Source organism: Centrocercus urophasianus, unplaced genomic scaffold, assembly GCF_019232065.1.
Source record: "Centrocercus urophasianus isolate 14NV4802_14NV808 unplaced genomic scaffold, USGS_Curo_1.0 seq_24, whole genome shotgun sequence".
NCBI lineage: Eukaryota > Metazoa > Chordata > Aves > Galliformes > Phasianidae > Centrocercus > Centrocercus urophasianus.
The window spans coordinates 1,686,298-1,701,398 of record NW_024884800.1 but is presented as its reverse complement, the minus strand read 5'-3'; the positions used below and the strand labels follow the sequence as shown (position 1 = coordinate 1,701,398).

At 56.6% G+C, this 15,101-nt stretch overlaps 1 protein-coding gene across 1 annotated transcript in view; it reads left to right on the top strand.

Moving 5' to 3' along the window:
- Window positions 1-275: 275 nt before the first annotated feature.
- MID2 (midline 2) overlaps window positions 276-15,101 on the top strand; it is a 49,985-nt gene continuing 35,159 nt past the window's right edge. The window contains exons 1-2 of the mRNA XM_042825293.1: window positions 276-335; window positions 7,804-8,525. Coding sequence (XP_042681227.1) covers window positions 7,860-8,525 — 666 coding nt within the window. The 5' untranslated portion in view covers window positions 276-335; window positions 7,804-7,859. The remainder of the gene's footprint in view (window positions 336-7,803; window positions 8,526-15,101) is intronic.

Below are 15,101 nucleotides of genomic sequence, written 5' to 3'. Positions count from 1 at the left end.
GCGAGATGCGGGAGGCGCTGCCGGGAGGCTGCAGGTGCTCCGTGCTGCGTTCCGGGCTCGGGTTTTTTCCCCCCTCCGTTTTAAAGAGCGCTCCTCGCTAGGCTGCAAAACGCTTAGAGGGGGTTCGGCCGGCACGGAGGGATTTGCGTTCCTCGAGGCCGCCCATGGGAAGTACGCGGCGATGAGGAGGAGGAGGAGGAAGGTTGAAGGAAGCTGCCTTGGCCGGGGCAGGTGCTGGTGTGGCTCCGGAGCTCCGAGCTGCCGCTCCGGATCCGTGCGTTGCTGTCCGTGTGCCGGCAGGCGGCATGGGATCGTCCCCGGAGCGCGTGAGATGGGTCGGTGACTTTGTGTTGGTTTTGTATGGGGGTCATCTCTCCTTTTGGGGGTTGGGGGGCCGCGTTCCCAAGCACGCTGTGGGTTTCTGCTCAGCAGAGGGGTGGTTGGAAGTTTGGGGTTTTAGGGTTTGGGGGTTTCTTTTGTTTTTTTTTTGAGCCTCTCGGGTTGGTGCTTGACCCCGGAGCCGTGTCACACCTCGGGTGACAGCTGTGCCGCGTCACTGGAGAGGCCACAACCCCCACACCGGCGCTTTGCTGCGCTCCATGCCCAGCTCTTGCCGAATTTCTCCTCCCCCCCCCAGCTAATGCAGGCTACGGCCTGCCCCCACCTTGCCTTTTCCCAAGAAGAGGGAATGGCGTGGAGGCCAGCGAGAGCCTCCCTCGGCTGTCATCTCCACCCGTGTGGTGGCTTTGTGCCCCAGAGGGGGGGCCCTCCATCCCACACCTCCTTCCTGCTCCCCACCTCTCACAGTCCTCACAGTCAGTCTTGGCTGCTGGCATGTGCTGAGACAGGGCTGCAGCATGGGGCAGTGGGGTTTGGGGCTGCGGAGGGGTTTCTGGCAGCCCCGTGTGGCTCTGACAGCTCCCCTCCCACACAATAAGTGCCCTTTGTGCCGCTGGACACGCTGCCCTTTCTTAGGAAATGGCCCATTGTGCTGCCTGGAGGCTCCATCCGTCTGCGGGTTCCTCCCCAAGCAGGCAAACCCAACGCACCCAAAGGGGCACCTCATTCCTGCTCCCTCCTTGTGCCCACATCCCTTTCCCTGCGATGCTCGTGGCGTCCAGAGCCGCTGTCCCCAGCTGCCCCAGCACCACACCGTCACCCGGTGCACAGCGCAGAGCTGGGGCTGCACCAAACGGAGCTGAGCCCGGTGCCTTACAGCAGTGCAGGAGATGCTTTCTGCAGGCCCCACAGCGCAGCACATCGTGGGGTGTCTGCCAGGAGCAGCCCGGCTCGCCGGCTTCCCGTGACGTCGCTCGGGATTGGGAAATGAAAGGGGCACTGTGCCTCTGCGGAATACCATTACCATTATTTATTGCTGGAATTTGTGTCTCACAGGGGAATTAATTGCTGGCTCTGTTCGTTTGGGTCTCGTTTCGCCAGCCACGCTCTGGGGGGAATGGCCTAGAAATTAAATGTCGTTTGAATATGCAAACTGGGTTCTGAGTTGGTCGATCAAAGTAGGGGAAAAAATGAAGTTCAGGCAGAGCTCTTCCTGGAGCTGAGCTGGAGCGTCAGAAGCATCAGCTGGCCTGAGGTCTGCGTGGGAGCAGAGGGAATGTGCACATGCACATCTGTGTGTGCACAGCGGGAGCTCAGCATCCTGCAGCCCCATGGAGTGAGCTTGGAGGTGGGTCAGGCACCGGCGTGGGCTGCCCTGGGTGGGGACCCATAGGAGCTGATGCCTGGGTGCTGCCATCCGATGGGGTTTTGGGGTGGGAGACGTCGTGATGATGGTGTCCCTCCTCGGGGTGACACCAGGACACTTGAAATCACAGAGCTATGGCAAAGCAAGCACTGGGTGCTATGCTTTTTTAGGGTGGATGCACGGGCCCAGGCCTTTACCTCTGCTTAGCACGTTCCCCCGACTGCTCCCAGCTGTGCGTTGCATCACGGTACAGCTGCAGCATGCTGGGACCTGGCCATGGCTCTGGGTGCCTGCTTGCCTGGTTTTCATTCCCCTTCCCAGGAACGAGCTCTGCTTTGTGCTTGGAGCTTTTCCCTGGCTGCAGGGAAGGGCTGGGGGAAGCAAGGAGAGGTCTGTATGCCAAGCAGCCGTGGCTGCTGCTCTTTTCCTCCGTGGTGATGCCCCCGGGGTCGCTGATAGCCCCGGAGCTCCTGCTTCCCCCTGGGAAAGCTGTTTCTTGATAAGGAGAGGCTCATTTGTGCTCTTGTTCCATCCTTTTCCACTTCTCCTGGAGAAAGCCTCCCACAGAGGCTGCACGGAGGCAATGAGACCCCAGGCGTTTGCACGGGCAGTGCCAAATGCAGAGGATGTTGCAGCCCCTGGTAGCCCAGGGATGACTGGGTGGGATTACTGCCTGCCAGCTGCAGTGAGGGTAAAAGAGCTGTCCTGCTCTGGGACTTGGTTGTGCTTTAGAAGAAGGGAGCCCTGCTGGTTGTGACCATAGGAGCTCATGCTGGGTGCTTCTGGCCCCGTACCTCTGTGTGGCAGCGTGTTGGAAGGGGTTGGGGGGTGATGGAGGTGGGATGCAGCCTGAGGCAGGCTTGATGTGCTGGTGGAAGAGTTTTGAGCCTTCCAGCAAAACCCCCATGCATCCCAGGAGCGTCTGTGGTCCTGGATTTACCACCAACCCCCCAGATGATGGGCAGTGGCTGAGCAACGTCCTCCCCATGGCAGCCCCTGAGCCTGCAGTGGGGCAGCTCCCATATGGGGCTATGGGCTGAGCCCTGCTGCTGTTCCACCGGCCTGGGTGCCTCTTCCTGAGCTGTGCTCAAAATATTTCCTACCTGCATTGTTCCCGTGCGGGGGATTAGTGCTGATTGCTCCCCATTGTCTGCAGTTCCTGCAGGAAGCCCTGTTTATCTTACCCTCTTGGCCAGGAATGCAGCCCCACGCAGGCAGCACGGATATAACTAAACTTAGAGCTGTACAATGGCCTTTGGATTTCCCAACTCTGTGGCATCTGTCACATCCTGGCTGGTTGTGGTTTTGGGGCTTGGGATGGGGCTGGGATTGTACGGTCACCAATTAGCAGGGCACAAGGGCACTGCATGGGGGGGGTCTGAGCAGCCCTTCTCCTGCTTGTGGTGGCTTTGTGAGCGTGTGCCCGGCACTGAGTAGGGGGAAAGCAGTGCTCAGAGCTGGGCACGTGTTGGGGGTCATTTTGGGATGCACAGCTGTGAGCTGATGGGCTCAGTGGGGATGGTGGTGCACAGGGTGGGCAGGAGGAGCCCCTTGCTGGGGCCTGGGCTGTCCCCTGTCCCTTCATCTAGTTGGAGAGCTGCTGGCTCCTGTTGGAAATAATAAAGCACAGCAAATCGAGCAGTGAGAAACTTGGAGGAGGAGCTCCAAGGGGGTCTGAGGCTGCATGGTATCCCAGTACAGCATGGGGAAACACATGCAAGCTGGCCAATGCTCTTTAAGAGCAATCTGTCTTAAGGATGTCCCGCAATGAAGGCTCCTTCAGCGCGTGCAGGGTCTGAGGATCCTGGGCAGCCTGGCTGGCTCCATGCTGTGCTGTTTTAGCTTGTAGCAGCTGGATGCAAACATCATCTGTGCTGGAAGATGCACAGGAACCCCAAGCTTTGCATCTGGTTCAGTAAGGGAGCTGAGCTTCCGTGGGGTGGCTGCACAGCCGTGTGTCTCTGCACCCCACACATCTCTATGCAGCATCCATCCCTGGGATGAGAGCTTGCAGCCGTGCCCTCCCCTTGTCCTTGCAGAACCGGAGCCCTCTGGCTGCTTGCGAGGCTGCAGCGCAGCTCCAGCTGCATTGCTGCTCACCAGGGGCTGTGTGCTGTGCCCCTGTGCCAGCTCTGTGTGCTGGGGTGCTCCTGCTGGGGTCTGGACAGGTGGATTTCTTGCTGGTAGGGTCCGGTGTTTCCACCAAGCTGAGCTTTAATTAAAGTGCTGAGAAAGCCAGAGGGATTTGGCTCCCAGAGCGGCTGGGTGCGCTGGGCTGTGAAGGGGAATGGAAGAGAGTGGAGATGGGAGGAGGGCAAACGGCTCTGGGATGGGCAGTGGGGGGACATGCACAGCTCCATCTGTGCTGTGGTTGCTGGGCCTGGGTGCTTGCGGGGTCTGCACAGATCCCAAATAGCACATGATGGGGCTGGAACCTGGTGCTGGGTCTGCACAGATCCCAAACACCACATTATGGGGCCAGCACTTGGTGCTGGATCTGTGCTGATCCCAAATACTGCATTATGGGGCCGGCACCTGGTGCTGACTCAGAGCTGCTTGCTGAATGGAGATGTGTTATGGGGCTGCAAAGTGTGAGAAAAGGGGAAAATCCCAAAGAAGGCACCTGTGGAAGAATGGGAGCCGTGCACAGTGGAGCTGGGCTCCTCCAACACCACCGTGTTGGTCACCGGGTGTCGTGTGGGTCGGTGTAATGGGAAACTCCCCTTGCTGGGATGGGGGAATGAAGCGCAGCACCCACCTGAGAGGTGATGGTGCAGGGCCTGGCGTTGCTGGGAGCAGCGTTTGGGAGGGGGGGGGGGGGGATGTGCCACCAAAAATTAGGGCTCGTGGATGAGGCTGAGTGCCGTGGGGCTGAGGGCGGCCATGGGGCCGGCTGGGGGTGTTGCTTTTCCTTATGATTTTCTTTCCAGCTCCTTTTCCCATAGGCAACGAAAAGCGCAAAGACGACGGCTGCCCGCGTTTCCTATCCTGCTGTCACGGAGCCAATTAAGGAAAGGGTTGCCATATTTTTATAACTCTTTTTTTTTTTTTTTAAGACATAAGGGTGGAACAACGCGGTGTATTTTGTAAGGCTCGTTCTTGGAAGCGGCGGAGCCCTTCTGGCTGCAGTTATTTCCTTGGGGGGAGAAAAGAAAGAAGAAAAGGAACGAGGGGCGGGGGGGAATAAAAGGGAAACTCGTGGTTGATGGGCCTGGAGGGGCTGAGCTCCCCACCTGTGAGCTCTGGAGAGCTGCCCTGGAGAGGAGTGGAGGGGTTTTGCAGTGTGGAGCACAGAGCTGGCCTCCAGGGTGTGCAGAGCTCCCTGGTGTGGGGAATGGGGGGATCTGGCAGAGGTGATGGGGTGCTTTAGTGATCCTCAGTGCAGTTCCCTGCTGCATCCCATGGGGCTGGTGATGCTCTGGGCTGGGCTGCGAGCTGGGGATGCTGCTGGTGAGCCAGGCTGGGTGCTGACATGGGACATGTTGGGGTTCTGCTGTGCTTCTCCTGTCCCTGAGCTGCTGGTTTCCTTGTCTGCCTGCTGGGAAGCGGAGGGGAGGATGCACAGAGCAGCACATGGGGATATGTGACAGCGTGCTGAGCAGCCACCACGCATGGGGAGGATGCTGCCCGTCTGCTTTTCTCTCCAGCTTCGTTTCAGGGCTGCTTTCAGGCAGTCACATCCCAGCCCAGCTGCTCGTTGCTCTCCCCTATGGCCCGGCTGACCCTTGGACACAATGCTGCGCTGTTTGTAAACCCCCGTTCCCTCCTCAAGTTGTTTTTATGTTTAGGGAGTTAATGACTATCAACAAAGCAGGTTTTAATCTGATCGGTTTTTTTTCCTCGTCCCGAACATCAAAGAGAACATCAAAGTGTGCAGCATGAAAGGCTCCGGAGCGCCTGATGCACGCAGGTGCAGCGCCCACTCTGCACGGCAGCACGGTCTGCAGGGCTCCCTGCTGTCTAAAGGACGAAGTCCTGGAGGAAAACAAAAGTTAATGTGTGAATGGCCAACAGGGTGAAGCAAAGAGGAGCTTTGCATCCTCCCAGCGGAGGGAGGGGGCTGCGCTCTGCCCTGAGCATCGCAGCAAAGCAGGGAGCGAGCTCCGTCTCCCAGGAGGTTTGTGGCACCGTGGAGCCTGCAGTAAGGTTGCTGCAGCGTTTACGATGCACGGTCAGAACGTTGCTTAATTAATCAGAACGTTGCTTGAGCCCCCTGAGCCGGAGCAGGGAGGAGCTGGAGCTGCGTGGGGCAGCGAGGAGGGGCAGAGTGCTGATGGTGTTTGCTGCTGGGAAGCGCTTGGAGGGCAGGCGGAGCTGTGAGTTGACAGGAGGGGTTGCAGGCAGGTGGGAGGTGCTGCTTGCTCCTGGTGAGCCGGCGTGGGGTTGCAGATCGCATCTGGGACCTGTGAGCTCCTGGGTGATGTCTGCCTTCTTTGCTGGGCTAGAAGTGAGTAAAGAGAAGGCAAGCAGTGGGTGCAGAGGGGACACAACGTGCAGCTTCTCCTGGGTAGTTTCTTCCTGAACTTGTGGACTGAATTGGAAAGCGAAAGCTGGAAGCTTTTGAGGGCTCCTGGAGGGGTGGGTTTGGGGCTCCAGGTGCAGCTTTGGGTACCAGCACTGACATCCCATGGGCAGATTCTCTCACAGGCGTCCCCCACACCACAAATTTCAGCAAGGGCCCCCCCCCCCCCCCCATCCTGCCCTTTCTGTGCATCCTTGGCTGCAGTTTGCATTTTCCACCGTGGAGCATCCCCAGCAGCCGCAGTGCGGGGCTCCCCCAGCCTCTTCCCACCTAATTAAACGCTGCCTCTCATTTGCAGGAGATGTTTCCGGGCTGGTGCCGAGGCTGTGCACTCACATGCTAATTCTGAGCAGCGTGTTCCTGCACCGCAGGGAAGCAGCAGGGCTGGCTAATTGATAGCAGTTTCGCCAGCGGCACGGGCTGCTCGCCTGTAATACAGAGCAGACCCGGAGGAAGCCCACCGCCGTGCCCCTCCTCGTTAATTAGTCCTTGCTACCGCACACAGCCGTGCCGAAGCTGGAGGAAAGCATGCGGTTTCTCTTGTTAGCACCCGGCAGGCTGTTATTCTCTTCCACGTGCAAGCTTGCATTTTGGGGACACTCAGGCAGTGGCTTGAAAGGAGCTCACTGCAAGCCTGGAGCTGGTTTTCCCCCCAGCTGGAGCTGATTTGGGCATCATTGGCTTGAGGACAGCTGAGGGCTGGGAGCGTGCAGCCTGTAATTTGGCTGCTCTTCCTTCCCTGCTCCTAAAAGTGGGCAGCTGGGAGGGAGCTGGAAGCGTTGGACCTCGGGAACGGCTCTGCTCAGTTCCTGGGATGCAATGCACCTCTTTCCCTTCGAGACGAGGAGGGGCTGTGCAGCCACCAAGGAGGGTACTCAGGGCCTGGCTTTGCCCTTGCAAATGTGGGAAAGCAGCACATGGCCCTGGTTGCTCTCTTTTGGCAGCATGGAATCGCGTGGTTTCTCCCATTTTTGTTTTTGGCTGCACTGCCTGAATTGTCCTTCCTGGCTGGGGTGGAAGGTGATGGAGAGGCTCCTCCTCGTGCTCCCAGCACATCTCCCATCCTGCAGGATTTCCTCACGCTGGTACCAGTTGGGAGTTGGACTGGGCAGCATTGGGGTGCAAAGGATCACAGAATCACTCAGGTTGGAAGAGCCTTCTCAGACCCCCAACCCCAGCCCACCCCACCGTGCCCATCCCCACGTTCCTCAGTGTCACATCCCCGTGGCTCTGGGACATCTCTGTGTAACCCACCACTCCCTGAGCAGCTGTGCTGTGCATCACTGCTCTTTGGGGTTTTTCCTCATCCCCAACCTGACCATCTCCTGGTGCAACTTAAGGCCATCACCCCTCATCCTATCGTAGCTATCTGGGAACAACGATGAGACCGACACCTCTGGGTGACCCCAATGCTCCCTGGGCAGCTGTGCTGTGCATCACTGCTCTTTCAGGGTGGAATTGTTTCCTAGATAGCCACAAAGCTGTGCAGATTCAGGTGTTGTTGACCTCCCGGTGGGAAGGAGCTGCCCAGCTTTGTTTCTCACACCCAACCTCTGCTCTCCCCCCCCCCCGGCAGGTCACAGACCAGCTCCCCGGGGTTTTGACGCTGGATTGGGATCGTTTTAACTAAAGATGGAAACACTGGAGTCCGAATTGACCTGCCCAATCTGTCTGGAGTTATTCGAAGATCCTCTGCTTCTGCCCTGCGCCCACAGCCTGTGCTTCAGCTGCGCCCACCGCATCCTGCTGTCCGGCTGCTCCTCCGGCGAGAGCATCGAGCCCCTCAGCGCCTTCCAGTGCCCCACCTGCCGCTATGTCATCTCCCTCAACCACCGCGGCCTGGAGGGCCTCAAGAGGAATGTGACGCTGCAAAACATCATCGACCGCTTCCAGAAGGCGTCGCTCAGCGGCCCCAACTCCCCCAGCGAGAGCCGCCGCGATCGGCCCTACCGCCCCAACCCCACCATGTCGGTGAGCGGCGAGAGGATCGCCTGCCAGTTCTGCGAGCAGGACCCGCCGAGGGATGCTGTCAAGACGTGCATCACCTGCGAGGTGTCCTACTGTGACCGCTGCCTGCGGGCCACGCACCCCAACAAGAAGCCCTTCACCAGCCACCGGTTGGTGGAACCCGTGCCCGACGCGCACTTCCGAGGTCTCACCTGCCTGGAGCACGAGAACGAGAAGGTGAACATGTACTGCGTGGCTGACGACCAGCTCATCTGTGCCTTATGTAAACTGGTGGGGCGGCACCGGGATCACCAAGTGGCGTCGCTCAGCGATCGCTTCGAGAAGCTCAAGGTAAGGGTAGCTGGTGGCTGGGGTTGCGTTGGGGACCCGCGTGGCGTCTCTGAGGTGGGGGTTGGAGCTTTTGGGCTCCTCCAGGTTCTGTGTTTCCGGGGCTGCTTTGCTGGTGAGAAGCTCTGCTGCTCATCGGCTTCCTTGGATGTGGATGGAGAGAGTGGGGAGCGTGCCCGTGCTCAGCAAATGGCTTGGAAATAGGGGTGCTCTGTTGGCATCGCTGGCCTGAAAAAGGATGTGGCTTAGCAGCGGGTTCCCCACGGCAAAACTTCGTGCTTAGATGAGAGATGGGATGGAGCTGAAGGGATCCTCACTGCAAGAAAGACACTGAGGCACTGGAGTGTGCACAGAGAAGGGCAAGGAGCTGCGAGACTCTGGAGCACCAGCCCTATGGGGAGTGGCAGAGGGAGCTGGGATCATTCAGTTTGAAGAAGAGGAGGCTTGGGAGCTCATGGTGCTCTCCATCTCCCCAGAAGGAGGTTGTGGTGATGTGTGTTCAGTCTCACAGTTGTTGTTCCCAGATAGCTATGATAGAATGAGAGGGGATGGCATTAAGCTGCACCAGGAGATGGTCAGGTTGGGTGTTAGGAAACACTCCAAAGAGCAGTGATGCACAGCTGCCCAGGGAGTGGTGGGGTCACCGTTCCTGGAGGTGCTCCAGAACCGTGGGGATGTGACACTGAGGGACGTGGGGATGGGCATGGTGGGGTGGGCTGGGACTTGATGGCTTGGACTTGGTGATTTCGAGCTCTTTTCTGACCTGAATGATTTTGTGATTGAGGCAGAAGGAGGCAGAGATGTAGAGCTTCCCCTCTCCTGCCCCAGCAGCCCAAACTGCTCCTCTGTCCTTCAGCCTCCTGCAGGACGTCTGGCAGTGAGCAGTGCCACCTCCAGCGTGGCGTTGTCCCATCCTCACACCCACGAGCTGCAGAAAGGGTGGTTTTGTGGTAGTTTTCCAGCCCTCGTATCGATCCACAGCGAATCCCCGCTTCCCTGCTCACAGAGAGCAAACTTCAGGCAGCCCTCTGGGGTGCTGCAAGCTTCATTTCTATGCAGCGCCTGTGCTGGGGCTGGGTACCATGTGAGCCCATGTGGATGATGTTTGACCTATATAAAGTTAGAAATCCCTCTCTGTGCCCCACACGTTCTCTGTGAGTCTACAAAATGGCCTAAATTCTCTCTCTTTTTTTTTCAATACTGGAAAAAAACAGAGCTGGTTCCATCCGGGGTCACAACGACGGGGCTGCGCCTGCTGTAGTGTTCCAGTTGCAGCCCTTCTCCAGCACTTCTTCCTCAGCCCCTTCTCCCATAATGTTCTGGGCTTGTGCTGCCCCAGAAGTGCTTTTCTTGGCTCATTCCCTCTTTAATCCCTCAGACAACATCGATTTTTCTGCTCTCACGTTTCCTGAGGGCAGAAGAAATGCTTCCATCACTTGCAAAAATGGAGATGACTTCTTCCGCGCGCTCTGGGTTGATTAGAAAAGGGAAGAACAAAGCTTTCTCTCCAGGCATCCGTCTTCCTAGGCAGAGAGTTTCCCACGAGCTGCTTCCCAGGCAGGTTTCCCACCTGCACTTCCCAGAACCTCCCAGCTCTGTGCTGGTGACGCAGCCCCTCCATGTGCCTCACCTCCATGTCCCCCCTCTCAGCGCCAGCGCAGCGTTCCTCGCTTCAGAACATTCTTTTTCCATGAGGAAACGTCTCAATTAGCAAATTGGAAACCTTAGAAAGGAAGGTCCGTGGATGTTTGCGTGCAGTAGGACCCTGGGACAGGAGTTAAAGCCCTTTTAATATTTCCCCATCGCGTTGGCGAGCCAAGCAGGCTCATGTGAAGGCAAAAGGCCTGACGAGCTAAGCTGCTGCTCCAACCAAATCTGTGCACGTTGCCAGAACACCCCCCCCTCCATGTTTAAATAACAGTCTTAAGTGATTTTGGATGAGAAGGGAAGCTCTCCTCTGCTATAAACATTCCCCTGTGCTGCTCATCCAGCATGGGTGGATTCCTTGCTCCCTGGCAGAGAAGCAGCTCTGCTGGCATGGTGCTCCGGCAGCCTCCTGTTCCCCCTTTCCCTCTCGCAGGTGGGAATTGCCCAGGTGAGGAGTGTTTGGGGATGGATGTGGGATGTGAGCATCCAGCCAGGGCTGCAGGATGGCTCCGGGGTAACCCTGGTCCAGCAGAAAGTTTCCTTCCCTAAGGCAGGCTGGTGGGTCGCTGCTTTACCCCTTGCAGTGCGAGGAGGGAATGGGAGAACTGCATTTTGAAATGCAAAGCTGCATCTCTGCCTGCTCAGCCGAGCTGAGAGGGCTGAGGGTTTTGCTGCCTGCGTGAATGCCAAATGAACTGCAGTGCAAGCTCCGTCCACGCTGGCAGAAACACCTCATCCGAGTTGCACTCTGCTGGGGCCGCAGATAAATCTCTGAGTGTAATGGACTGCAAAGCATGGCAAATCAAACTGTGCTGACCGGCGCTTCTGCGTGGCTTTAAGCACGCTGACGCTCCATGGTTGGTTTTGAAACTAAGCGATGCGTGGTGGAAACTTCTTCCTTTTGTTGCTCTTTGCTCTGTAGTTGCTGCAGGGCTCTGGTTGACGCGGCGTGGCTGCAGTGTTGTTAGCAGTGCGCAGCCCCTGGCTGGGCAGCAGCTGTGCTTTTCTTGTGCTCTTCTTTGGGTGCCTCGTCCAACGCCACAGGATAGATTCTGAGCCAAGCTTTGACACCACAGTCAATCTTTGCAGCTGCCTTTAGTCCTCGTCTGTTCACAGCCTCAGTCTATAGCCCTGACCGTGCTTGGGCCCGTTGCTTTTTATGGAGATGCTTGTGGTCCTCTGCCCACCTGATGCTCTGCAGCCTCACAGGAGCTGCCCTGCAGCCCGGCTGCCCACAGTTCTCATCGTGCTGCTCCAGCTAGCAATGCCTTCCAGATTTATTATCATTATTATTATTGCATGTGTGTGATGGAAACTTGGAGCAAGTGACTGCAATTTGTCCAAAGCACCGTGCATTCTGCACACCTCTTTGGTGGGGGTTCTTTGTTGGATCCCAAAACACTGCAGTTCTGCATGCTGAAGCCAGGACCTGGGCATCTCCAAAATGCCCACGTGCCATTGAAAGGCATTTTAGGACCCACCTCTATTCCATTTAAGGTGTGTTCTGTTTCTATTATTCCGTGCATCCCCAACTCTGCATGTTTACACCACGCTGCTTGCCCAGGGCGCATTGCTTTCGGGTGCTGTTCCTGCTCCACCAGTTTGTGGAAGGCATCTCTCTGCCCTGCCTCCTCCTGCAGCTCTCCCTGCTCTGCTCCCAGCAGACGGGCAGCACTGCACACATGGGATGCTGTGAGTGGCCCAAACCTGCAGGCTCACTGCTGACATTCCCTATGGTGTGAGGGGTGGGAGCAGCCCACCTGCTCACCTCACCAGCTGTAAAATCAGCACTAGAAATGAAATTAAAAGCAGGGTTGGGGAGGTGACAGCATGCAGGATTTGCTGTGTGAGCTCTGGAGGCTCTGCAACAGGAGTTTGCAGGAAAAGGGGTTTTGTGCCACTGTTTTGCTTCCCCTTCTGCCCCACTCCTTTTGCAGGAGCTGGTTTGGGGGCAGCTGTCATTGCTGCTGCTGAGATTTCTATCTATCGACGTGCTGGAAATAGCCCCAAAAATTCAAATAAAGTAACGCTTTCATTCCTGCTCTTTGCTCCAAGAGGAGCAGTGAGCCATCTCCCACCACGCTTTGTGCTTCCAGTGCGTTTTGAGCTTGACTGAAGCTGGAGAAATGTACTGCATGAGTCCCTGTGCTGCACAGCTGGGGTGTGGGGCAGTGATGGGCAGCACAGGGCCCTTCAGAGGGCGGTGGGATGGGAGGAATGAGGGCAAGGAGCCTCTGCTTGGTGCTGAGCGTGGGGCTTCTGTGCCTGGGGCCTGAGGGACGTGCTCTCGCTTGCACGGTGTGACTCACTGAGATTGCTGCTTCATTATGATTTACCGTGCTGCCATGGGGCTAAACTGCATTTTGTGTGCGTGTGGTTTAGTTTTTTAATTTTCCTTTTCCCACATTCAGGAGCTGAGAGCAGGGTCCTTGCTAGCACTGCTGTGAGTCCTGGCAGAGCGCAGGGAGGCGTCACTGGCACAGATGCCAGGTTTGGTGCACTGCATGCAGCACTGGGCTGCTCACATAGAGCCAGCTTTGCTTGGGATGCTTTCCTCCAGGTCCAAGCTGGAGATGCAAAGCCTTTCAATTGGCTTTTTTTGGCATGTGAGATGCCAGAATGATTTTTTGGTGTGATGAAGATGCGGGTTTAGGGTCTCTCTTGAGCCAAATGGTCATTTCCCATTGCATCCAGCTGGGGCACCTGCATCCATGGCAGTGTGGTGTTGCTTGGATTTGCCAAAAAAACCCATGTGATGCGTGCTGCAGGCACGTGCTTAGCTGTGGAGCACGGGTTGCATGAAGATGCAAAGCTTTCCTGGCTTCTTTGCCCTGCAATGGGAAAAGGGATCAGTGCATGCCCTCGTGTCTGGTGTAGCTCCTAGTCTGTAGCAGTGGTCACTCTTCCTCTGATCCTCTGTGGGTCAGAAGGACGTGGAATCAGCACTGCGTGCTGGATGCCTTGATTTCCCTCCCAGAGATCCCATTTATGGGCAGGGGGTTGGATTTTTTTAATGAGTTATTGCGAATGAAATGAGTGAAAGAGTGGACAGGCAGTGGAATGGGAGGTGGTGGAGTCACTGACCCTGGAGGCATTCAAGGAACATTTGGATTTGCATTGAGGGTTTGTGGTTTAGTGAGAACTATTGGTGCTGGGTGGATGGTTGGAATGGATGATCTCGTAGGTCTTTTCCAACCTTGGTGTTTCTGTGATTAATGCTCCTTCCCTGGAAGCACTCAAAGCCAGGCTGGATGGATGGGGCAATGGCAATTAGTTGTGTGGGAGCAGGATGAGAGGTGATGGCCGTGAGTTGCACCGTGGGAGGGTTGGGTTGGATGTTAGGAAATGTTTCTTTTCCAAAATAGCAGTGATGCAGCAGCACAGGGAGCGATGGGGAGGTGCTCCAGAACAGAGGGGATGTGGCACTGAGGGTGGTGGTGGTGAAGAACATGGCGGGGTGGGTTGGGGATCTGAGAGGGCTTTTCCAGCCTTAATGATTCTATGATTAATAGGCGATGGGGAAGCCCCTCTCAGGCCCCATGCACAGTCTGGGGGGTATGGAACGTGCAGAATTTCCTGCTCAAAGAGGCTTTGCCAGGCGAAGATTTGTGCAGCAGATCAGGAAGCACGTTGCATCTCCAGTTACACAACGTTTTCCCTTGGCAGAACGTTGGGTTTATGGCCTTTGGGGAATGCTTTCTTGCTCCAGCCCCCAACGTTCTTGGTGTTTGATGTGTGCCAATGGGCTTATGGGAGGAGAGCCTTGGAAAGCACGCATCCTGCTCAGGAGTAACGGGGTGGATGGCAGCCATGGCCCCCAGGTCAAGCAGCAGCCCCATGGGCTGTTCCCCCCTTTTGGGTCTCAGTCCCCCTGCTGTTCTGCACAGCTCTGTCGAGTTGCTTTGCACGTGGAATGATGATCAAGCACTGCAAAAATAACGAGAGCCATAATAATGAAGGAAGGGATTTAAGTGCATGCAAAGTCCAGCATTGGCTTTGGCGGCCTCCTGTGCTGGGTGGGGGCATGATGTCTGTCAAACAGGCTTACGTGGGAGATGATGAGTTGAGCAGTTCAATTTTCTATTTCTGGACAAGGGGAATAATCTCTAATACATAATACTTCTTCCTTGCTGGAACAAGCCTGTGCCAGTCCTCGAGCTGCAGCCCTGCAGTTTTTCAAGCCAGTTTTGGTTCCCATCAGCCCTAATCTTCGTTGCATCCAGCCCTTGTCATGGGATGGAACAGCTTCTTATTTTCCTTTTGTCACCAGATTTATTAGCAGTTCAGCTGCTTTCATGCTACAGTTTTCTTTCTCACATCTCTCTGGAGGCTTCAGGCTGGAGTTCCCCATTGCTGCTCCTCGGTTCCCGCTTAGCGCCGCTTTTCCTCTCCTGCTGCTGCTGCTCTGCAGTCCAAACTCTTGCAGGGCAAACTCAACGCGGGCGTTTTCCTCCCCGGCACAGCACGTCTGTTTCCTGAAACAACTGCAAGCTGTTCTCATTTCAAGGCTTCTGTCTGACGGTGGCTGCAGGGGTGTGGGGCTGAGCTTCCGCTGCTTTGGTTCTGCTTGAATAGTTTTGCTTGGGAAAATGAGAGTGGTCCCACCTTCCAAACGAAGCATGCCCAGCTGGGGGTTGCCGGGGCTTTGCCCAAAGGTGGGACAATACCCTCAGCTGGTTGATCTTGGCTGTTTTGTTGCCTTTTCCCCAAAACTCACAGCACTGACCCCACGGCATCGCCCTCAGCTCTCCATTCCTGGTGCTGGTTATGGTTCCTGCCATTCCTGCCCCGCGTGGGTGCTGCTTACTATTCAGGATGTGTTTCATTCTGGGGCCTCATGAATATGCAGAGCGTTGCATTCGCACGGCTCACTTCGTTAGGCTGGGGAAGGCACTGCTCCTGTTGGCTGCGCTCAGCCGTTCCCTGCGCATC